Source organism: Anguilla rostrata, chromosome 1, assembly GCF_018555375.3.
Source record: "Anguilla rostrata isolate EN2019 chromosome 1, ASM1855537v3, whole genome shotgun sequence".
Taxonomy (NCBI): domain Eukaryota; kingdom Metazoa; phylum Chordata; class Actinopteri; order Anguilliformes; family Anguillidae; genus Anguilla; species Anguilla rostrata.
The window spans coordinates 60056040-60080217 of NC_057933.1; the positions used below are offsets into that span (position 1 = coordinate 60056040).

Consider the following 24178-nt stretch of genomic DNA (forward strand, 5'->3'; position numbering starts at 1 on the left):
ACTGAATGATTATCTTTAGACAAAATGTAATATTAGACAAAGAGAAATGGAGTAAACACAAAATGCATTTTTAAAATTATTTCATTTAATGAAAAAAGTTATCAAACATCCACATCACCAATGTGAAAAAGTATTAGTTACTTAATTAACCAATTTTAATTGATAATTAGATTCAGCTGATTGAACACATCCAGGTTTGATTGCAGCCAGTCCTGTTTAATCTAAACCTCACTCCTATGGAACCTTAACATCAGAGTATTGAAGTTTTTATAAGCACAGTATCAAAGGGAATTCCAGAAGAGATGAGAAAGAAGTTGTTGAAATATATAATTCTGGAAAGGGTTACAAAGCCATTTCTAAGGGTTGGGTACTCCACTGAACCACAGTGAAAGCAATTATCTCCAAATGGAGAACACTTGGAACAGTGGTGAATCTTCCTAGGAGTGGCTGGCCTGCCAATATTTCACCAAAGCCACCATGACTCATCCAGGAAGTCACAAAAGGTCCCAGAAGAACAACAACAAACTGCAGGCATCTCTAGCCTCATCTAAGGTCAGTGTTCATGACTCCACAATAAGAACGTGACTGGGCACTGATTCATGGGAGAGTAGCAAGGCAGAAACCACTGCTAACCAAGAGAAATATCAATGCTCATCTCACTTTTGCAAAAAAAAAAAAAAAAAAAAAGCACCTGGATGATCTTCCCAGGATAATGTTCTACGGACAGATGAGTCAAAAGTGGAACTTTTTGGACGACATGGGTCTCTTTATGTCTTGTGTAAAGCAAATACAATATTTCACAGTAAGAACATTATAACAATAGTCAAATATGGTAGTGGTAGTGTGATGGATTGGGGATGCTTTTCTGCCTTGGGACCTGGACAACTTGCCATGATTGAAGGAACCAGAACGTTCTTGAGAAGGATATCTGGTCATCTGTCCATGAGCTGAAGCTGAGGCATAATTGTGATATGCAGCAAGACAATGATGCAAAACACAAAAGCAAGTGCACAACTGAATGGCTGAAAAGAAACTAAATTCAAGTTCTGAAGTGGCCTATAGTATAGTGGCCTGATTTGCACCCAACAGAGATGCTGTGGCAGGACCTGAAACAAGCCACCAATTTGTCTGAATTAAAGCAGTTCTGCAAAGAAGAGCAGATTAAAATTCCTCCACAGTGATGTGAAAGACTGATATCAAATTATAAGAAGTGATGGTTGCAGTTATGGCTGTGAAAAGTGATGCAACCAGTTTATTAAGTACATTTTCACATGGGTGATATGGGTGTTTGATAACTTTTTTCATTAAATAAATTAAATAATTTTAAAAATGTGTTTTGTGTTTACTCAGGTTCCCTTTGTCTAATATTCCATTTAGTCAAAAGATCTGAAAACATTCAGTGTGACAAATAAGCAATAATAGATACAATCAGGAAGGGGGCAAATACCTTTTCACAGCACTGGAACGATATTGTTTACTGAGAAGCAACAATTAAATTACTATTAAAATGCCATCATCAGTTAACTTCACTCTTGCAAGAAAATTAGTATTTCATGAATGCAATTTTGTTAATGTTTCTTTTTTATCAGTAATTGTTCAGAATTTGATGTCAATCCCATCCAAATCAGTTGGTTAAACTTCAGAATTGTGATTCACTGGCTTCCTGGTTGACACTTCAATCAATACCTGAGGGATAACGGTGCTAAATGGAATACATCATACATGTTTATTTATTTATTTTAATACTATAAAGATTTTGGTTTGTTTGAGGAATTTGTAATATATCATTTTTTTAATCAAAATAAAGAGAGCAAGAGAGAAGGAGGGGATTAGGTGAGTGCTGAAGGAAGCAAAGCAGCATCAGAAAGGCCTTGACCCAAATTGGGTAATCTAGGACACTGCGTGGAGAGCTTAACCTGCTGAGCAGTCCAGGTCGGGGGGGGGGGGGGGGATTGGGGAGAGGGGGATTTTGTTATTTCTGGGTGAGGGAGGGAGACATGGAAGTGCAAAGCACTTTTTCTCTTTTAATTTCAGTGGGGCATATGACCCGAAAACACTAGATAACTGCCATTTAGGTTAGCTTTAACTCACACCAATGCCTTCATTAATGGTATTAGTAGTTTTCGGAAACACGTGTGGGAATTTCGAACATTGACTGTTGGCAGTTAAGCTCAGCTCAGAGTGTCGACACACATCACTTTCAGGCCAAAACACCTTTCCGACGCAGTGTAATGCAGTATTCAGAAATGAACCAAGCAGCAATCTAGTGTTTTCTTTAAAAAAGAAAAAACTGACTTTTTCAAAATTGAAATCAAATGAGAATTTTCAATTCTGTTTACAAGAAGGAGCACAAAGGCTACTGTTCCCTGGCAAATTTAGAATTCAGAATGTTATTGTTGCAAGGACAACAGCGCCTCTGTGTGGTAAACAGTATTGTTGTCCCAGAAGTTGCAACAAACTCAGTTATTGACCAATTGTGAAATTACTATTGGAGTGGTATGAAATGTGGTGAAATCTCATAAATAGGTACCTTACGGTTTTTTGCATGTTTTTCCCGTAAACAAAAGAATAATGTTGCCTTGCTTACAAACATAATTCTAGAATGGACACACAATGCAACAATTACAGGCAATAATTATCATCTTTAGTTATTGTTATCCGCTTGATTATTATACGTCAACTGTTCAATTAACTGAGATGAGTATACCTGAATACAGTAGTGTCGGTGACTAATTCACCCGGTGAAATAACTGTGATGCACATTACAACAGGCTCAAAGAAAGGATGCTGTAAAAGTATAATTTTGCTGAAAACACACACACACACACACACACACACACACTATCTCTCTCTCTTTCTCTCTCTCTCTCTCTCACACACACACACACACACACACACACACATAATTGTAAGCTGGAGCACAGTACAGGAACAATAAAATTGACATTGTGTCATTAAAGCCAGTAGAGTTGCTAAAAAAAAGTAAGAACCAAACTAAAAACAACTAGAGTAAAAAAGGAGAACATGTGGGAAATGTTGAAATTGCTACAGTGTCTGTCTTAACAGCAAGACCTATGACAAGTCTGTGGAAAAAAACACCCATTCTGAAAAATGCAGCATATGAAATGGCGAAGAAAGAAATTTTGACACAGTATGAGCATCAGGAGAAACCAGAGGAGTACTTTGCAGATTAAACTGGAAACATTTTCTGAAAAATAAATTGGTTGAATCGTTGAGTGTGGACATAAAGTGGACACTATGTAGACATCACTGGACTGGTAAGTTTTCTGTTATTTAAAAGCTACAAAAGGGGCAGCTGGGTGCCACAGAGACACAAGCGTTTGCTGCATGGATGCCACCCCATGGTCTGAAATAATTTAATTTATGCCAGTGCTTATTGTGGCTGGGATTGTCACTGCATAATTGGCTATAGCATCACCACAAGAGTAGTATTGACCCCGGGCATACAACTACAGAGAACGGGAAAGGAGGTTAGTGATCCATCAGAGGACATAGTTGACCATTGGTTAATTTGTAAAGCACACCCTTGGTATTTCAGCAGACTTATTTCATATCAGATTATTACTAGTCAGGGGCTTACTGTTGTAAGGTTATGACAAACGAAAAATGTTATCCATAGAGGAACAGAAAAGGAATTAGCCTACCCACATCAGTAGCAATGGCAAGAGTGATTCATTTAGCCAACCACAAAGGAGGCATGTGTTCCTGTTACATAATTGATGGAGGACATTGCAGTGATGGTACTGATCTACAATTACAGTTGTGCATTTTACATTCATATTACAAATTATTGTTATTTTTACAATAAAAGATGCTTAGAGAAGCATGGTTTTGGTGGTCAAAATTCGTGTCTAATTACGGCAGGCAAAGCTAAAGGAAGGGAAAGAAGTTCAAGTACATTGGTATCCACCTTCTCTCTAAATACCTATGAAAACCCAAACTTGAGCTATTCTTTATGAACAACTTAAAAATTACGTACATTCTGAAAATAATAGGCCTACCCTTCAGAAACAATACAAAAAATCCTAAAAAGTTTCGCAGAAAAAATCTGAGGATCATTCAGTTGAGGACGGTCTTGCCGTACCGTACTGGAGGGCGGTTGGTCGCTAAGCCAATAAAATGACTTGATTTGTATTCTAATGTGACCGTGAACGTGCACCGTTTCAAAAGGTGATGACAACAGGTACCACAACCACACCAAAAAAGTCAGTTACGAATCGAAGCTGCAGCAAGAAGTGGAGTTCAATCAAAACACGTAAGGGGCCGTGTAAAGTAAGTTAGTGGGTTTTTGTTTTGTCGTAGCAGCTTCGAAAGTCCCAAAATATCGCAACTCAGCCTTCGGACAAGGTGACGAAAGTTTAGTTAGTCTGTGAGCTAACGATAACTTAGCTACACTAGACCGGTTGGATAATTAGCTAAGTTAACTACCGGTATGCTTTAACTACCAATAGGGAGCTGTCAATGAAAATCGATGTTTATATTTGCAGTAAGATATCAGATACCTAACTGTCAATTAAACAAGTATTTAATACACCGTATTTGTCAGTATTATAGTCAAATAAATGAGCCGCGTTGTTCCCATGATGGCTCGACACTAACGTTCGGCCTCAGGCATTTAAAATCTGTTTTTCGGTCTCGTGGAACGGGAAATGGAATCAAAACCGTTTTTCCGAAAAACCTCAATTAAGATTATCTTTTTATTGATATCTGGTGACAACGTTATGTAGATACTTCAGTGTTACTACTAGTCCGTGTTGGTTGGATACCTGTATTGAGTTTTATATCACATATACACGAGAACTTTACCCGCTTTCATGGAGGCGTGCTGTACAACAGTACAATACAGTAACGTTGTGGTAACGTTAAGAGTTGCACAACGTTAGCTCGTAAAGACAGGTCACGTACTATATACAGTATGTCAGTTACCTACAGTCTGTACCATATTTTTTACAGTCTCTGGTACCATACCCGTGTTACCCAACAACACGCCTTAATCATAGGATGGCACAATCTTTTAATATAATGAGCTATTCCAGGGACTGTACGTTACCTGGCATTGAGAACCAAAGACCCTCCTGTCGTTTCTAGAATTACCTTTTAATTTCATTAATACAGTGAACATGACGTCGTATTTTATTCAAATAACGACTTTAGGAGCTGAGCGATATCATAATGGCCACGTACACACTGCGGCTAAATACGGTTGTCACTCCTCACTGGGGTACTCAATACTGTTAAATTCAGACACAGTTCGCGAGTTCGGTTATAGAAGAGAGTGACAATTGCATTCTACAACCGCAGCCACTAGCTGAAGTGTCCAGGTGGTAACTAACGAATTTCGCTTCTGTGCCAGAGCCATACTCAACAACTATAGTTGTTATGTGTGACGTAAGGTGCCACGCACAACTCCTCCTCTTCGTACTATGTTCGAAAAAAATGGCGCAAGGTAGAGGTAGCTTGGAACAGAACGGGAGACCGAATTACTTAAAAGTACTTATAAGGAGGGCATTCAAAAAAAAAAAAAAAAACCCCAAGTGAGCCAAAACAGAACCAACGGGTTTTTGAAATTATTTCAAAATGCTATGATTCACAGAAAAACCCTCGTTCGGAAGTGCTAAATTCATGAGGAGAAAAGGCGTGCCGCACCGCTGTCGTTCATAATAGTTTGTCGGACATAGTAAACTCACGCCTCAGGTTACTGGAGCTGTCAAAAGAACCTAAAACTGCTTGCGAACCGGCCACCATCTTGGTCCAAAGTAAACGTCGCTATAGTTACATGTGTTCTGGAGGGCAGGAGAGGAGAGTACATGCCTAAATAATGAATTCCCTCGCTAAGTGGTTAAATGTGTACAGTTTACTGAGAGTGACTACCGTATTCACTCTCATCAGTTAGGCTAATACGTGTGTAGTGTGTACTGAAAATCAGCAGTGACTTTCCCAAGACTTGAACTGTCAGCACTGCCATTGAGCGGCATAAGCAGATATCAGCAAACGTATTTCTTTTTGACAACTAAAAAGTTATCTGATTATAATCACAATAATTATTACAAGGTTGCAATGATTGTTGATATAGCTCTGTTATGCACTTACAAATTGTAAGGTGCTTATAAAGGAATGCCTGCTGTATAAGGTGCTGTTCGGTTCCTGGCAGATTAACATTGATAGGTTATGTGGTATCAGCATATAATATGACTTCACAGGTCTGTAAATTTGTGGTATGTCATCCCAAACTTTAATTAGTTCAGTGGAAATAAATCACAATTGGCTCATATAGTGCAACATGTACTCTTGTCTGATTCTTAAAAACAGCAGGTTCTAGTCCCTGCATGGGTAGTCACAGCACTTGTACACACAAAATTAATGTTAGCAGTGTGCTTTATGATAGCAGATGTTAGTTTGTGCTTGTGTTTTTGTGAAAGCAAACAAAAAACCCAACTGGAGTGGAGTGGGATTTGGAGGCCAGGGTTCTCCATGCTAGTACTGCATTAAGTGCTAGGCACCCACAGGTTTTCGGTTTTTCTCAGTGAGGGACGTGCCTCATCTGATTGATTTCCTGTAGTACTACATGGCCTGTAGGGCATAAACTAGTCACTGCTTGGTGTGCTGTTGAGTGCATTGGTGGGGTAGACACACTCCAGCAAGAGTGCGTAATGCAACCACATGTGTTACAGGGTTGAAAAATGTGGGGTGAGGGGAGGGGGATGGATTCCTTTAAATCACTACAATACTCATACAGTGTAAAGTGTAGCTTCGACAAAAATGTTTGTCATGATACAATGTGCCTCTGAAGACTGTGTGGGTGTATTTGTGCCTTTGAAATATAGGCTACTTGGGTCATGTGAGTGGAGTTAATAACAACACTCTGCTTGCTTAAAAAATCGGTCATCTTTAGGGTGTCATTGCCCTTTGAAAGTGAACTATTTGTTTTTAGGAAACATTTACAGGTGAAAGCTTTAGTCTACTCTCAGTATAACTGCATGCATGAAACCTTACATGTTGTTCTTGCCAAAGTTAAAAAGTAATGCTGCATTTGATAATAGCCAATGGTGTTTTCCATGCTTTTAAAGGTCCAGGAAACTGGATTCAAACTGTGGTTACATTCCCCAGAAGTTACAACTGATTGTCTTGTTAATATTGCTTTCAAGTTTTTCTTTTACCCAATTATGACCATTAAATTGTAATAAACACTGTTAGATTATCGTAACCTGTTCAGCAGAAAAGGACAAGATGGGTGTGTGTCCTGCGTTCATTAAAATTGGTATTCGTATGACACATCATATGTAAACCATTACCCATGTCTAGGTTAAAGTAAGTTGTCCAGTGCAGTAACATTAGATTACCAGACAACACGAAAGAAAGCAACATAAGCTAGGCTTTACCATCGTATAGTTAATCAATGCGTAATAACGTAACACTGAGCTACTGTACACTAACATTTCACTACAGCAGTTTCAAACTCTGGACATTACACCCAAATAAAGAAAGTCTTTGATTCCGCATGTCTAAGCTTGAGCGCTATTTAATTATTGCTAGCTAATGGTTGTCCTACTTACTGAACCATCACACTTCTGTTCTGTTACAGCCGGGAGTGTCACTAACCGCATCAGTTGGGAGGAAGATGAGGGGAGGGAAGGCACTGCATCATTCACCAGCACTAGCTTTTTAGGAAAGCCACATTGGTTTTGTAAAATAGTTGGTGTTAAGTCCTCCTCGCAAAAATGGGCACTACAAATATTAACTGTTGAGAATATTGCAATATTGTAATGCCCGTGGGCCTCCAGAAATTAAACCCATTTCTTGTGGGCCACTTAATTTTTTGGAAAAAAAAGAAACGTAATGGTGTTTCTGCATCCAGAGAAGGCACAATGCTTAGGCATTCCAAAAATATTTCATTTGTGAATGCAGAAAAGGTTTAAAACAACACTCCAGCAAAGAATTCAGATATTTCCGTTTCCTGGACCTTTAATACAGTAGTGCCAGCCCGGCTTAACACAAGCGACCCATTCGCCAGCTCTACTCCACTGTTGTCGTAAAACGTTTTCCTTGCATTGCAGTTAGCTAGCTTTGTTTCATTTACACCATGCTACATTGCATGTTCTACACTACTAGGTTATAAATCCTTAAATCATGTCATGTCATTCTGATATGGAAGACATCATAAATACCTTGGAAAACCATCATAAGTACATTGCTACAAATGGACTTTGTATAGTAAGAAGTGTAACATCCTGTATTGGGATTTGCAATACAGGTTTCTCTCTCTCTCTCTCTCTCTCTCTCTCTCTCTCCCTCCCCCCCTCTCCTTCTCCTTCTCCCTCTCCCTCCCTCTCTCTCTCTCTCTCTCTCTCTCTCTCACACTCACTCTCACTCTCTTATTGAACAGCTATGAGACCTCAGTGCTAAATGTAGACATGTAAATGGTCACAAAACTAACAGGAGGAAAGTATTTTAAAAGAATAATGTGAAATTAGAAGAGACCTTTCGGTAAAGCTAGAAATGAGGCAGGAAACCTGCACGTGTGTTCCACCCGAAGTTAATCTGAACATGTTCTCGCAAGCTCTGCTGCACTGGGAAATATGCAGAGGGGAGAGACCCCTGCCCTCCCCTGTAAGGGGTGGAGCCGCAAAGGGGTGGGGCATCGAGAGCACCGTCCAGTTAAAAAACTTCTCCTGACATTCTGAAATTGTGTGTGGATGACCTGATTCGTCTCAGCTTGATGATTCTGCCAGTGGACTGTGATTGTTGGTAGAAAGTCAGGCATGCTCCTTCCTCTCTTTTCGGATTATGACCGATTGAAGCTTCACTGGGGAACCTAAAGCACGCTTCTAAGTTTGCTTAGTCGTGGTTTACTTTGTTTCATTTGGTTGAGTGTATCGGTGTGTGGTTTTTTCTTCTCTTTTGTGTGGAGTGGGGTGGCCATTCCTGTTACCTCCAGACACAGACAGCAGGTAAGTTCCCTTAGTTTGGGAGAGAAGGAGAAAAGGTGCGAGAATTTGGTTACTGTGGGTATTTACACAGTTACCACTTCAAAATATTGACATTGCTTATTTGGTTAACTGCCATTACAGTACAATGACCTGGAAATAATTCAGAACTAGCTAATGACATTGGATAGTGACTCTTTAAAAAGAAGTCCTGTTGCTTGATTTGTTTTGTTATGCATTTGTTTGAGGGATGTATTGTAATATGAAGAAATTTAACCAACAAAAAAAGTGTACCAAACATATCACTTTAAACCTGTTCTCATGGCCATAGACACATATAAATACAACACGTATGTCCATAATTCAAATTAATTGGTTAATCATTTTGTCAAATTGAGTACAAATGTACATAACCTGCTTTCTGATTTGTATGAAATGTATACAGTGTGTATGTGTATGAGTGTGTGTTGTCCTATGTTAAAAAACTGTTTAAAAAATGACAGAAAGCCCTCTGGGCACTTTTTCCAGAGATGTAATTAAGATCACATAAGCTGCCTCATATAAGCTGCTAGGTGGTGAGCAAGGGTGGAGACACGTGAGCTGCTGTAATGTTTTTCAGCCATTAAAATGGTAAATGCATGGCTTTACTGTGCAGCCAGTATACTGCAATCAATTAGGTCATCTCAATTGAAAGTTTTTAAATGTATTTCTCATAAATGTTAAATTGTTGCTTGCAACTGCTGTGCTCTTTAGCAATTGTCACCTGACTTATGGCGGTGTTTGTGAGATAGCATTTGGAATAGAATTGTTTGTGTTTGTGAGTACAGATCAGAGCTGATACGGGAGGGCAGATTTGTGAATGGCGGCTTAGTTTAGATGCCAGTCCCGGTGTTAATTATTAGCCAGCCATTCTAGTGTCCTGGATTAGTGTGGAACTAAACTACTATAGCTTGCAGTTAATAAACACCAGGTCTTCAGTGGAAAAGAACACTGGAACATGTCTTGGTAAAAAATGTATGCCATGTTACATTTTATGAAAGTGTAGTGCAGGTCTTTTCTGATGGGGCAAGGTGTGTATTATACACAGGAGGTAAGACCGATTGTCTGGCAGTCGGAGGGTTGCCGGTTCAGACCCCGCCCTGGGCGTGTCGAAGTGTCCTTGAGCAAGACACCTAACCCCTAACTGCTCTGGCGAATGAGAGGCATCAATTGTAAAGCGCTTTGGATAAAAGCGCTATATAAATGCAGTCCATTTCCATTTCCATACACCCCTAGTAGATTAACCAGTGGAATTTGGAATTTACAAGCAAGTTCATTCTTGTTTGGCAGAGCTGCAAATGATGACCATTCATCTGACAAACATACCTCAGTGAGCCCAATGCTGTACAATTCAGGATATATGTGACAACATTTATACTACTTGGGACAATCTTAGCCAAGGTAATCTGTTTTGCGTACATGTTTTCTTATTGGCCGTTCATATGAGAATTTACTGGAACAATCTGTTAATTGTGGTCAAAGAACTGCTCTGTGCTTGAGTCTGCATCCTCCAGCTGATCAGTTTTATCATCTCACCGAATATGTACTGCCCATTTGTGAGGCTCCATTCTCCAACCAGAGGTCAGTATTTCCATTATGGATCCACTGTTGAATTAGAGTAGCGGGAGTTTATTTTCCTCACAGGAATTTGTACATGTTACTGTCCTAGGAAGATATAGGCTGACTTGTAGAAGGCATGTAGCTAAATATTGCATATGACAACGATGGCCATGCCCCTGATGAAATATGTCCTATATTTGGAAATGTAATTATATTTATGTGATTATATTCAAGAGAAGGGAGGGGTCTTAGGTAGGTTGTAATTTTGAGTTTTTAAGTATTTAGATCTACAGACAGCAAGTGTATTGGCCAAGCAGCGACCAGGAAAGATCTATGAAATAGTTCTAGAATGGTATGGAAGAAATGTAGGCCTAATTCTTGATGTTTTGAGGGGCTAAAGAGTCACAGTACATTTTGTCTGGATGAGCGCTAGACTGTACTGTATATTTTGTCTGGCTATGATTGATTTAGCCTCAGGCCTTAGGGGAAAACAGGTATTATACATATTTTAAGTGCCACTGGAAATGTTTTGTTTATAACGCAAAAAAGGTCTTGTTTAATCATCAGCAGCCGTTGGAGGTTATGGGTTACATGTTATGTTTGTGTAATGAAATTCAGCTTACATTAAAACGCTTTTTGAGGATGCCCCAGGGGAGCTGTCTGGCCTAAAGGAATTTCTCATTTTAATTAATAGTTTTCCCCAGATGTCCCTCATGTCAGTCTCATTTTCAGTTAAAGTGATAGTTCACTTTCTGAGAAGGTTTTTATATTATTTCAGCTTTAGTGTATGTTTTTGATGTTATCCAAACAGTTTTATGTGCAAAGGATGTTTTTGATATACTTACAAAAGTGTATGATGCCCAGCTGGTATTACAACAGTGGGTACTGGGCGTTCAAACGTTTAAAGTAAGGCAATACGTTTCTAACTCTAAAAAGCAGCTTGTAAAATGAGGTAATGTTTCCAGAGGTTGTGCACCTGAATCCTACCACATTTGTTTGCAATTTTTAAACATAAATATCAGTTTTATACAGTGTAAGTAGTTCTTTCCTTTTTAGTTTTGCAGTCATGTGCTCTTCACTCACAAGTACTTGTGTACTAATGATATAGGAAGCCACACCGCAATGTCCTTTGCATGTGACTTGCACGTGCCACAGAAGATGGTTCCAAACCCAAACTAAGATTGCAAATTTGTGAAGAACAATTGGATAATATACATGTAAACAACCTCTGGAGGCGTAATGCGCAGGTGCTTTGTGGGGTAGTCAAACTGTATTAATTTGCTTAATGCCCCCATAACAGCATTTGTAAAACCTGCAGCTCTTCTTAATTTCTGTAGGCCTAAATAACTAAAATATCTTTCATTGCCCAGAAAAACTCAGCCAATCAATATCTTACATTAAAACTGAAATAATACTCAAAACAAAAAACCCAAAAAGTGAGCTATCACTTTAGTACATGTTTGTGTATTTAAATTTAAAACATTCTCCATTGTTTTGACCATAAATTTCTAATCAGCTACTTAACGGCAAATTACTCTGCAAAAGCTTATCTGCATTATAAAGAACTGATTTGAAAATGACTGGAAATTTGATACCAAAAGCCCTCAGTTTTAGCCACATACACTACAGCTCTATGCCCTCTTGCCTTCTGCTGTAGTTGTGATGGAAAATCTAAAAATAGGCCAAACATCCCATTGAGAGTGAAGACCTGCAAAAAGATTTTTTATTTTTAGCCTGTATTTTTCAGAAGTCCTTATGAGTGAAGCCAGAGCCGGCTGACTAAATAAGTCCAGGAGGCTGCAGTCTCAAATTATAAACATGGGCATATTATATTTGTTAAAAAATAAGCAAATCTCATGGTAAACCAAATTAATAAGTTATAAATGCAAACATTATAATTCAAAATGTAGTTCTTCAAATGAAATAGATGACTTGCAGTGTTAGTTAGACAACTGATCTTATAACCAGGAGGAGGCAGTTGGTGTTCCAAGTGAGGTAATGGTGCTGTCATGTTGAGCGTGGTACTTAATTTGAATTTTGTCACCAAATATTGTAAAAATGGGTAATAGCTATGACTGCCTGTATTGTATGTAAATAACCCATGATGTGGACATCTGCTACATGGAGATGCAATGCATGGTGAAAAGAGGTAACGAGAGCAAGCTGGTTCATGTGCAGCATGTGACAGTTCAGAGATCTTTTCAAATGCAGTTTCATTTCCTGACGATGCGGTTGTTGCTAAAGACCTTGTAAATGCAGTCGCTGCTTTTTCTCAACTAATCTCTGCATCCCTCTGTTTTTCCCTCTTTGTCTGTCTCCCTCATTCTGGATGGCTCTAGATCAGTTGGGTGTCCCATGGGGCTCTACAGCGGAGTTCTCGCCTGTGTTTCCTTCCCTCAGCTCCACCCCATCACCGCCCAAATCAGCATCTCCATAGAAATCATGACACATGTACTAGCCCAACGGCCACTGATATGGACTTTCACTCAATCTAACCGACCGTAAAGACAGCAGACCTCTGACAGAGGACTGTGTCTTGGCCTTGAATGGTGTTGGCAGGAACTGTGGTCGCAAGGCAAAGGGAAGACAACCACAGCAGCTGGTGACAGTGAGGGAGAATCTGCGCCATCAATAGTTTTCTGGGATTGGAGCGTTCCCTCCAGCTCCTGCTTACATGTCCGTGACCATGGCTCCCCAGAGCTCTGGCTCAGACCCAGACCTGGTGACAAGTGTGGTGGAACCTGCTAAAGAGCCCAAGATGGAGCAGGAGACCGAGAGCCAGGAGGGGTCAGCAAGTGAGGGTCCAGCTGAGCGAATCCCCCTTCGCCAGTGGGTCATGCATGGAGCCATCATGTTCGGCCGCGAGTTCTGCTATGCTATGGAGACGGCCCTGGTTACGCCAGTGCTGCTGCAGATAGGTAAGGAACACCAAGGGAACCAAGAATAGTCCGGGTCTCATTTATTCTAGGCGACAAACTCGCCAATTACATGTCACTCCATGGGGCTACCTGGTAAAGTCAGCACTGCCACAGTCTGGATTAGATCTTAGAGATCGCGGGGCTCATCCTTGCACCACAGCATGTTGCCTTAACCGAATGAGCCACCCAGAAGCCCAGATTAGCAGTGCTAACCAACTGCAAAAGGTAGACAGCTAACTAGCTTGGCTAGCTGACTGGCTGGCTTAAAAGCTAGTTCATCTTGTATATCACAAACATTATTACTCGTTGTATATGCACTTATGTCAATAAACACAATTAGCTGTGATAACAACATGTTACCCCTTCCCAGTGGATAGCTTGCAAACTAATTGTATGCGTTTCCTCTTTTGCCCATCAGTACTTGGGTACGCAAAATAGTTTCAAACTTTTACAGTTTAAATAGTTGAAAATAAAGTTCCACATCCCACTGCATAGTGGACTAGCCAAACTCCTTGTGTTTTACAAAATTCACCAGTGCATGCGTTTGTCTGTAAAAATGAGCACTTGTTTGAATAACAGGATGTATGACTGCAAAAACCTGGTGATTTTAATATTTTTTGTGGAGTTGCTTTAAAAAAGTCTGAATGTCACTGAAGGCTTTTTAGTGACATGATTTGTACAATTTGTATAATATCCCTTGCATTCTTGTGCTTATATGGCAATTAAATTATTGTAGCTGTTAGTATACCAACTGTCTAATCATTGACCATTCTTGCATCCCTTAAGTTTGAGTAAATCTATGAAGGACTAGGTGTCCCACAGTCTAGCGAGTTAGCTAGTAAATTCAATAACACGCTCGCAGCCTTGTGGCAGTTTTCTAGGTTACCTATTTTTCCATATACTCATTTGCTTGTTAGTCTTCGCAAATGAAAGCCAGGTTTTGCACAGTGCTAGATGCAGCAGTGGACTGTGGACGGGCAAGTCTAGACGGGATGAATGGCCTGTTGTCCTTACTGTTGTTTCTTCTGACTAACCAAGCCAAAATATTTTGCCCCATTCATTGAAAACAGATTTCAGTGACTCATGACATTTGGAGCCACTCTGACCTGTGATTGTCCTGTATGAACCAGACTTTTTTTTAAGGGGTTGGGAAATAATTTTCCGCTGTTCCCACATCGGAAAGTGATTGCAAAGTGCTTTGAGACAACCTGTTTGTTGTAAATGGTCCTGTAGAAAAAATAAGGATTTATTGAATTTAATTTCTGATGAAAAATTATTGATTGTATCAAATCAGTTGATTATAACACTTAGCTCGGGTTTCATGATGCCACACTATCCCATAAATAACATAATTAATTTGCCACAAATTGAAAAAAAAAACTGGTGCAGAGTCATATAGCGAATGAGTTATGCTGTAACCCACGGTTGCCCCATCAGAAAGGAAGCCAGAAATGTTAAGTATTTGCCATAGCAGCAAGAAGACGGGCATTTCCAGGAATGCTTGCCTCTAGCGCAAAAACGAACAATGGAGTCTACAAAGTTTGGTACGTATAGCGGGAATGCGTGAGTCAGCACATTTCTGGCTTCCTGTTTTCCTGTTGCGGAGAATTTAAGCGGGAGGCGAACCCCAATTTATCAGCTGGCGTGCCCACGTGGTGCTTTTTTGTGTGGCGGGGTGCCTATGCAGGTTTCTTTTGTTTATAGATGCGTGGATTTTGTAGTTTACCCATAGGACCATTGGTGTTCTACAGATTTCTACTTTATACAGTTCTTTAAGGCATGGGACTTTTTATTTTTGAAGAGAATTCCAGCAGCATTTACTTATTGAATATAATTCAATATTTTAGAAGGTTCTGAAAATGTTGAACTACCATTTCCTAAGCAAAGTTAATGTTGCTGTGTCCTCTAAGGTTAGAGGTGACAAAGGTCACAATATTTCATTTTTTAATTTTTATTGCTTATTGCATGTCATTGCTTCAGAGGAACTGGATGTGAATGAATGACAGACAACCTGAGAAACTGTTAGATATTATCCCATAAAGTGGTCTGGTCGTGACAATAGGAAGGTTACAGTTTAATAGCAGATGGAGTAAGTTTTACCTTGAAATATGGTTCAATGATAAGCGATCACACTGGAGGCAGTTTCTTTGATCCAGCATCCTTACCAATAATTAATTGCCATTAAAAAGCCATTGAAACTATCTTGGCCGTTTGACTTATTTTGCTCTTGGTAAAACCAGACTGCCTCTTAATATGCTTCCATAGTGGCTACGCATATCTTTCCCTTTTGATCGAATACCCAGCTTGGTACAATGTCCATCTTTTTACCAAATTCCACCCTACCAATCAAAGGGCTCAGTGAGTTGCTGGCCATTTTCTCACATGCCGCCTAATCTGGCAATGTTCCAGAACTATACCGTTGAAGGGTCGTGTGAATGAGGGCCGAACTTCCATTCCAGAAAACTGGGCATTCCAGAAAAATTGCGCTTGCGGATTGCCAGGTCGAGACCTAATAACATTTGTGGAATATTTTGCTTCAATGTTAGTGTATTTTTCCAGTTAGCGCACATCAATTTTCTGGAGCAAATGCTCCTAAAATGTGAGCCCTGTTGAACCCTGTAAAAACATCTCTCATCAGTGATGCCAGCTCCTGAGCTGAGCTTTTAACTGATGTGTGTAGGGAAACAAAACCCTGGGGATTGCATGTGTGTAGAACTGAGCAGGCTTCTTCCCTGGGTGTCTGAAAAGGCCTAGCCCTGACTGTCCTTCATCCTTCCCACCAGGTCTGCCGGAGCAGTACTACAGCCTGACCTGGTTCTTGAGCCCCATCCTGGGCCTGATTTTCACCCCTCTGATTGGCTCAGCTAGTGACCGCTGCACCTTGAAATGGGGTCGGCGTCGGCCGTTTGTCCTGGGGCTCTGCGTGGGAGTGCTATTGGGTGTGGCCCTCTTCCTCAATGGTTCTTTAATTGGTGAGTGGGTTTAGTGGGTTTCTATGACAACACTGGCATAGCCAGTCAAAACACCAGTCAAAGAGTTTCCTTGTTGTGAATTTAAAGACTATGTTCCCTGTTAATACACAGCATAAACAAATTCTTCTTCTTCCTCTGCATTTCTGTGTTTAAACATAGACATTATCCCTTTAATATCAGCTACAAAGGTACTATGAATTACTAAAGGAAAATTCAAGGTTGAATTTTTCTAAATTCACTTCCATATGACAGCCAACAGCAACACATAAAGGTTATTTCCTTGACTACTGAGAAAACTAGACTTTTTTTGATTCCAGTGCCTGCCTGTGCCAGTTGCGTAAAATGCAAGCATTCTGGCAAACAGATGTAATTTACAGAGGATTTCGCAAGACTGAGATGGTTGAAAATTGAGCAATAAAGAAAAATGTAAATAAAAGTTTATTTGGGCTCATACCTCAAAAGGCAACCTCAAAAAATGAAAAATATAACGATAGGAATCATAGCATCACGTAATGTATTTACAGACAGAAAACATTTATCCAGGGCCACTTTACACAGATTACACTTGACATATTTACTTGTATTGCTGTATATTTGCAGAGCTAATTAAGGATTAGGAATCCCTATTCACTATAGTATAGTATGCTGCCAAATGCCCACTGCTCTCGCTCTCTCTCTCCTTTAAGTCACAGAAAGATATTTGGTGCCTCGCTGTGTTTCAGGGCTTGCCATTGGGGATGTGCCAGGCAGGCAGACTATTGGCATAGTATTGACAGTGGTGGGCGTGGTGCTGCTGGACTTCTGTGCAGATGCTGCCGAGGGGCCCATCAGGGCCTATCTGCTGGATGTGGCCAGCAATGAAGAGCAGGACATGGCCCTCAACATCCATGCTTTTGCAGCCGGTATGAGACACAACTCTTTTCACAGGATTATTACTAAACTTACTCCTGGTAAATGTTTTTTTTTTTTGGTTGTAACTGAAGGAAATACCTTAAAAACACTAATACCACTTGCACAGTCAGACACTCAGACTTGCTCAGCCACTGACGTGCTGATCGATCGTACTGTCATGTTTCACCATCAGAGGACCAAAATGTTGACAGTTGATCTGTGGCTGTTTATTTTTAAGGGGGTATGATAATGAATATTGTATGCAAGCATATCATAAATCTAAGCTATCATAGAGGCCATTAGTTTGATTCATCCAGCTGAGCTCCAAGATTAATTTTCAAACCCCTGTAGACTTTTTCCAGAAAATTACTGAATTACATGCTTGCAATATTAAGGTAGTTAAGTGCAGTCAACGACTTCAGGTCCTCCATTCTTTGACAATTAAGGCATTTTTCTTCACCCTCTCTTCTGTGTGGATGTATGCATGTGTCTGTGTGCATGTACACACTCGTGTGCAGGGCTGGGAGGAGCAGTGGGCTACATGCTGGGGGGTCTGGACTGGACCCACACTTTGCTGGGACGGGCCTTCAAATCTCAGGAGCAGATCCTCTTCTTCTTCGCCTCCATCCTCTTCATCGCCTCCGTGGGCTTGCACCTGTTCAGCATCGACGAGAACAAGTACAACCCCCTGCAGGACGGGCCGGAAGAGGAGGAGATCCCGGCGTCCGCCACCCTGCCCTTCTCCCTGCCCTTCTCCCTCTACCCCATGGACGCCATCACTGAGGAGCGCGGCTACGATACCGCCGCCTGCCTGATGAGGAGCAAGAGCGACTCCATGCTAGCCATGGTGGACCGATCGCTGGACCTGAGCATGCCCGACAGGACGCTGGACATGAGCAGGGCCGACAGGACGCTGGATCTGCAGCTGAACGAGGGGATGCGCTTCCTGGGCGGGGCCGAGCTGCCCGTCTTCGACGATCCCCCGCCTTCTCCCCCAGAGAGCGCGAGCGGCCTGACGAGCCCGCAGCAGGAGCCGGGCGGGGCCGCAGCTACGCCGTCCGGCAACGACTGGCTGCTCCCTCCGCAGGTCAAAGAACCCAACGGAGAGTCGAGCGCCTCCGGCACCCACGGCCACGCCCTGGGCCAAAGCCACGCCCCCGGCCAAAGCCACGCCCTCGGCCTGGCCCTCCCCACCGTCCGCCTGGGCTCCAGGCCCTGCAGCAGCTCGGTCCGGCGCCGGCGCCACCACGCCTTCCCCCGCCAGGCCTTCGCCTACACGTGCCACGGCCGCGTGGGCTACCGGCACTACCGGCGGCGCCGGGCCTACACCGAGGTGCCCATCAAGCCCTCGCGCAGCCTGAGCGACATCTACGAGATCCGCAAGCGCCACCACCGGCAGCAGCAGCACCACCTGCAGCAGCGGCGGCACGCCGAGCGCCGCTGGGGCGTCCGCACCACCGCCCAGGGCGAGGAGGACGAGGTGGAGAGCGACGACGAGGAGACGGAGACCACCGTGCGCCTCCTCTGGCTCTCCATGCTCAAGATGCCGCCCAAGCTCCTGCGCCTGTGCATCTGCCACCTGCTCACCTGGTTCTCCATCATCTCCCAGGCCGTCTTCTACACCGACTTCATGGGCCAGGTCATCTATAAGGGCGACCCCAAGGTGAGCGCGCACACGATAAAACACCCTGCTCTTCTTACAGCCAAAGTGACTATTGTGATTATCTATCAGACTGATGAGAGTGACAGATTCACAAAGTATGTTTGTTTGTTGTTTTTTACACAAGTTGGGTCTTCCTCAATTAAGCACACTAGAATCTAACAGGGCAAGAATTGTGACTATGCGGGACTCAGTCAGAACCTCAAATGAACTGAATCTGTGGGATTTGATACTGTACATATTAGTTAACCAGCAGTCATCCAGTATTTTCTATTGAATTTTACATATAATATAGAAATAATATACTAAATAATAATACATGAAATAACCACTTAAAACATGGCAATAGAAATGAATACAACATAATATATTTGCTTTCATTAAACTAAACATTTGAGTACGTTTGTAGGTTTGTCTTGGCATGCTCACATGGTTGCCATGTCAGTAACGGTAACATTAGACTTTTTTGAGTGTAAAGTTCGCTCTCTTTGAGGGTGGATGGCAGGTTGAGTCTCCGAGTTCGTTCAGATGGATATGTGTAATTTTTTCACTTCATCCAACATCCTTGTCAACTACTGCTACCGGCAATCACCAATCCACCCGGTCTACGATCACGATTGTTCTGTGCGTGACAGCTTGCTTTTTAAACTCTGCGCATGCCCCTGTCCGACAGGTTTGTGGTTTAAAGCAAGAAAGTCCACGCCTTGCTTTAACGGCATGTCAGCACGCCAGTTCACCTTCCTACTTCAACCTTTCAGCCTCTGTCAATTAAAAAAAAAAGCCCACATTGGGGTGTAAGAATTGTACTGGTTATGATTATTATGTTTCCCTGCTGACTGCCATGCAAATGTGACTCCCCTCCTGTTGGGTTCTGAGAATATTTGTTCCTCGAGCTCTTTTCACTCTTGCCAGGCAATCGTTGTAAATAGCATTGTAATCTTAAGTGACCTGCCTGGTAAAATAGAGATGACCTTTAGACACAGAATGTACTTTCATTCTCACCGTAGTCCGCTGCAAACTCCACTGAACTGCAGAACTACAACAAAGGGGTGCAGATGGGCTGCTGGGGACTGGTCATCTATGCCGCTACTGCAGCTATCTGCTCAGGTGAGTGTAGTGCCCATGCACTCAAATACTAATCTGCCCCTGTTCCAAGTCTATGCTGTGCCCATTCAGAGTTTGTGAGATACAGGTGCTGTGCCTAAGAAATGGTCTGAGACAGGCATGTGTAACACAGACCAAACACCGCTGTGCTCATCTTATCAGATTATTTTTAAAAGATTTAAGCTCCTGCCAACAGGCTTTTTACTAGTTTTTATCTCAATCTTAATTTCAATTGCCTAATGATTTCTCACTTTATTTTAAATTTCTTAATTTTTTGTGAAAGAAATTAAGAAATTAAATGACAGCAATTGTGTATTTGGACCAATCATGTCTATGGTAATTGGTCAAATCAGAAACCACTGTACATGGCATCTTTCAGGATATTTACTTTTTATCGCTCTTGTTTTTAATGATTTATTGAAGCAAGGCCAGAAGCAAAGAACTCAGTTTCAAGCAAATTGTGAGACAACATATCACAACATTCACAACATATCCCCTTTAATATCATCTAGTGGTAAAATGTGGTACTGATTTATATGATGGTAAAGTTTTGGAGTATCACTCCTGATTCAACCAAACTAGCTCCTTTTGTTTGCAGCTTTACTCCAGAAGTACCTAGACCACTTCGACCTCAGCGTCAAGGTCATCTACATGCTGGGAACGCTTAGCTTCACAATCGGCACAGCGGTGATGGCCATCTTCCCCAATGTCTATGTTACCATGGTGATGATCAGCACCATGGGGATCATCTCCATGAGCATCTCCTACTGCCCCTATGCCCTGCTGGGCCAGTACCATGACATTCCTGAGGTACAGTACCGCCCTGCTAGCCCAAATCTTCCACAGCAGTGCACTCCAGTAGACTCGCCAGTGCCTTTTTCCCCAACTAGGACCCAGTATTACAGTAGGCAGGCACATCCCACTGATAACAAGTGTTGGCTTGAAGGGGCCTGGTGCATTTCTAGAGCCAACCAGAAGAGTGAAGCCATTTATGTCCCAGCACTGTGACTGCCTACAGTCTGACTAGCGGTGTGTAGGGTACATGCCTCAGCCTGTTATCATAGTGAGCACCTTTACTGACTGAGCTGCTCTGGGGCCCCTTCTAGTGGGGTGTAGGGTAATATTCTTGAATGCTGGAATAACAGTGAACTCACAGTGAACCCGGGAGCCTACTTATATTTTTCATACCTTTGAACGTTCTGCCAAATATAGCCAAGAAATGTGCTAAGTTGGGGAACTGGTTCATTTATTTACAAATAAATGTGATATTGGTAAATGTAGGGGCACCAAAAGTGGAGAGCAGAACTTGAGCAGTTAGTCTGCAAAAATCATTTAAAATGCAAATAGTGTGGATTCCTGATTGTAGATTTTCATCGTTAGAAGAGGATATCCTTGACCCCACTTGATTTTGTGTCAAACTTGCCAGATTATAATATGATGGATGGATTGACTGATTGATTGATTACATCGTTGACTTTTTTTGCAGTACATCCACCACAGTCCTGGTAACTCGCGGCGGGGATTTGGCATAGACTGCGCCATCCTCACCTGCCAGGTATACATCGCCCAGATTCTGGTGGCGTCAGCGCTGGGTGCGGTGGTGGACGCAGTAGACAGCGTGAGGGTCATTCCCATCGTGGCCTCCGGGGGCGCCTTCCTTGGGTTCCTCACATCCACCTTCCTGGTCGTCTACCCCAAAGTGACGGACGACGAGGATGACAAGGAAGACGAGGACGACAAGAGCAACAAAGACTAACGGGGCCCCGGTAGCTGTTGTTGGTAGAGCCGGGAAACGGCAATGCCACATAGCGGCATCTCTCCACCTGCAGCCAGGGCAGAGTGTGAGTCCTTTCTGTCGCCACGAATGGGGCTGCAGTCCCGTGAATGGACACACGGGGAAGTGCTAGGCTTTGCTGTGACTGCACTGTGCTGAGCAGAGACCTGAGAGTGACTACAGCAATGCTAGGAGGTTCCTATCCACGTCGTACAGAAAGATCCAAGGCAGTGCCTTTAACAGCCTCCGGGAGGGTGGTGTCTTAATAGCCACAGGAAACACGTTAAACATGTAGCACCTTCTCTTTAAAACGTGCATTTCACCTCCAATTAACCAGATGTTCGTGAAAGAAAAGGGACTAAGTTTAAGCATGAGATTCATGTTTTAGCAGGAGAATATTTCCCATTTTAACTTGTCATTCTGTTGATTTAACAGAAATATAGAGAAACACAGCAGCTCGTAAAGTGGAAATTGTTCTATAGTCTCTCTCCCGAGAGCTTCACCCAGAGTGTAAACAATGCAGGTTTTCATCACTGAAATGTTACATATTTCAGAATAGACAGAATTTTGTTTCTGGTTTATCAAATACCCCACCCCATGTTTGCCAAATCCAGGAGAGGAACACAGCTATGCACACAGAGTTCTGGTTACATTTGTTACTGTTCTTTCAGTTCCGTTTGGTTGTAAACTTTACTGTGCAGAATAACATGTTCCTGTGCTGGCATAGACATTAGAGGAAATTCAATAGGAGAAAGTACTGGGACAGGAATTTTAATGACACACATTCCATTTTACTCAGTTTACATTTATACCAGCTGAAGGCATTTTTTTTAAACTAATTTGACCAGAGAGGGGAGGGCTCCAATGCCTGTCCAGGTTTACTCTGGCACAAAGAGCCTGGCATCAAATTGCTCTGCAGGCAGTCAGTGCAGCCATTTTGGCTAATTTTCTGCTTAGTTAGAATAGGCTTATCCATGGCCATGCTCATTATTTTGTGTTTCAGCAGAGCTGCAGATGCCCTAGTGATGGGTTTCTGGGTCATGTGTCTGTGCTGGAGGTTTACCCTCCAGCTACCCATAGCTCTATAACCCAATGGTTCATTACATTCAACACGGATGAATGGGGTAAATGGTCACCTTACTTCATAGAACACATGCTGTGGATTCTAATGGATACAACAGGAAGCTTCAATAGAGAACAGGACAGTAGACAGATAGAGGATAGTGACCTTTACCCTTTACTACTGAACAAAGAATCACATTAGTTTTTACAAATATTCCAAGTATCTTTGACTATCCTATAGAAATTTTGGGATAGGTATGTGTTGAATGTGTGTATATACAGCTAAATTCTATAGCAGTATCCATAGTTGTGAAAATGTAAATGTTGGAAATTAAGTTTTAAAAAAATATAAAAATTATATAAATTTAATTTCTGACTATTCAGAAAAGTTTCTGCACTTAAACCAATACTTATTTATGAAACATGGGTGGTGTTTTTTTGTTGTTGTTGTTCATTTCTCTTAATATACCAAATAAATATTTGTTGCGGAACATAGGAAAGTCTTGTTTAATGGATTTAAGTCTTTTTGAATACTTGAAGTGGAATTTGGGTGTTTCTCAGGCATAAGAAAGTTTATGATTAAAGCTTCACTCTGGGATTTTTAGGCAGAGTAGAATTCATCTTGGGAAATATTCAGTCTTTATATGAGAAACTGTATTGCCACACAGGTGGAAAGTATGTAAAGTGGAGGTGCCCAAAGAGTGTCTGGGTTTTAATTAAATTCATTGGTTAATTGACTTGAATTGAGGGGTTGGACAAAGGCTTTGTGCATGCATTGTAAACACTGGAGGTGTAGATGGCTGTTTAATCTGTGTGGTTTTTTGACCTCAGGACATTTTGATTTTGTGTACCAAGTAACGAGATTCTGAACGCAAGTGAAGAGATGGGTATGTTCCCCAGTCTTGCCCCATGTGTTAACACTCCTGTTCCAGGTTCATCTTCTATTTTGGCCACCAGTTATATTTGAATAAAATAAGTATCTTTTCAAAAATCTGAATTTGATGTCATTTCACAGTTGTGCTTAGTCTTTTTGCGATGTTGAAAATTTTATTTTTATTTTTTACAGCAAGTACTATCTTTGTAAAATAAAGGACTTAATGTTTTACTGTGGAACAACGCTGTATTGACTGACCCTCTAAGAAGAAGCCATAGTATTTACAGAAGCCATATGCAAGATTGTGACCCTAAATCTTTTTTTTTTAATTTCCATTCTAGCTCATTTACACAAATGGGTATCTTAGACCAGCACATTG

General features: G+C 41.6%; 1 protein-coding gene across 7 annotated transcripts; it reads left to right on the forward strand.

Moving 5' to 3' along the window:
• Window positions 1-3079: 3079 nt before the first annotated feature.
• On the forward strand, window positions 3080-23922 carry LOC135260526 (solute carrier family 45 member 4-like). Of its 7 annotated transcripts, none has more exons than XM_064345817.1 (8): window positions 3080-3278; window positions 12884-13462; window positions 16246-16434; window positions 17157-17336; window positions 17844-18988; window positions 19993-20092; window positions 20688-20899; window positions 21576-23922. In XM_064345817.1, exons 2-8 carry the CDS (start codon window positions 13219-13221, stop codon window positions 21843-21845), a joined length of 2340 nt encoding a protein of 779 aa, XP_064201887.1. In that variant the 5' UTR covers window positions 3080-3278; window positions 12884-13218; the 3' UTR covers window positions 21846-23922. The 7 variants fall into 7 exon arrangements, with proteins under 7 accessions (XP_064201887.1, XP_064201915.1, XP_064201885.1 ...); XM_064345845.1 differs by having other exon boundaries at window positions 12889-13462; XM_064345815.1 differs by lacking the exon at window positions 3080-3278 and adding an exon at window positions 4147-4276.
• Window positions 23923-24178: the final 256 nt, after the last annotated feature.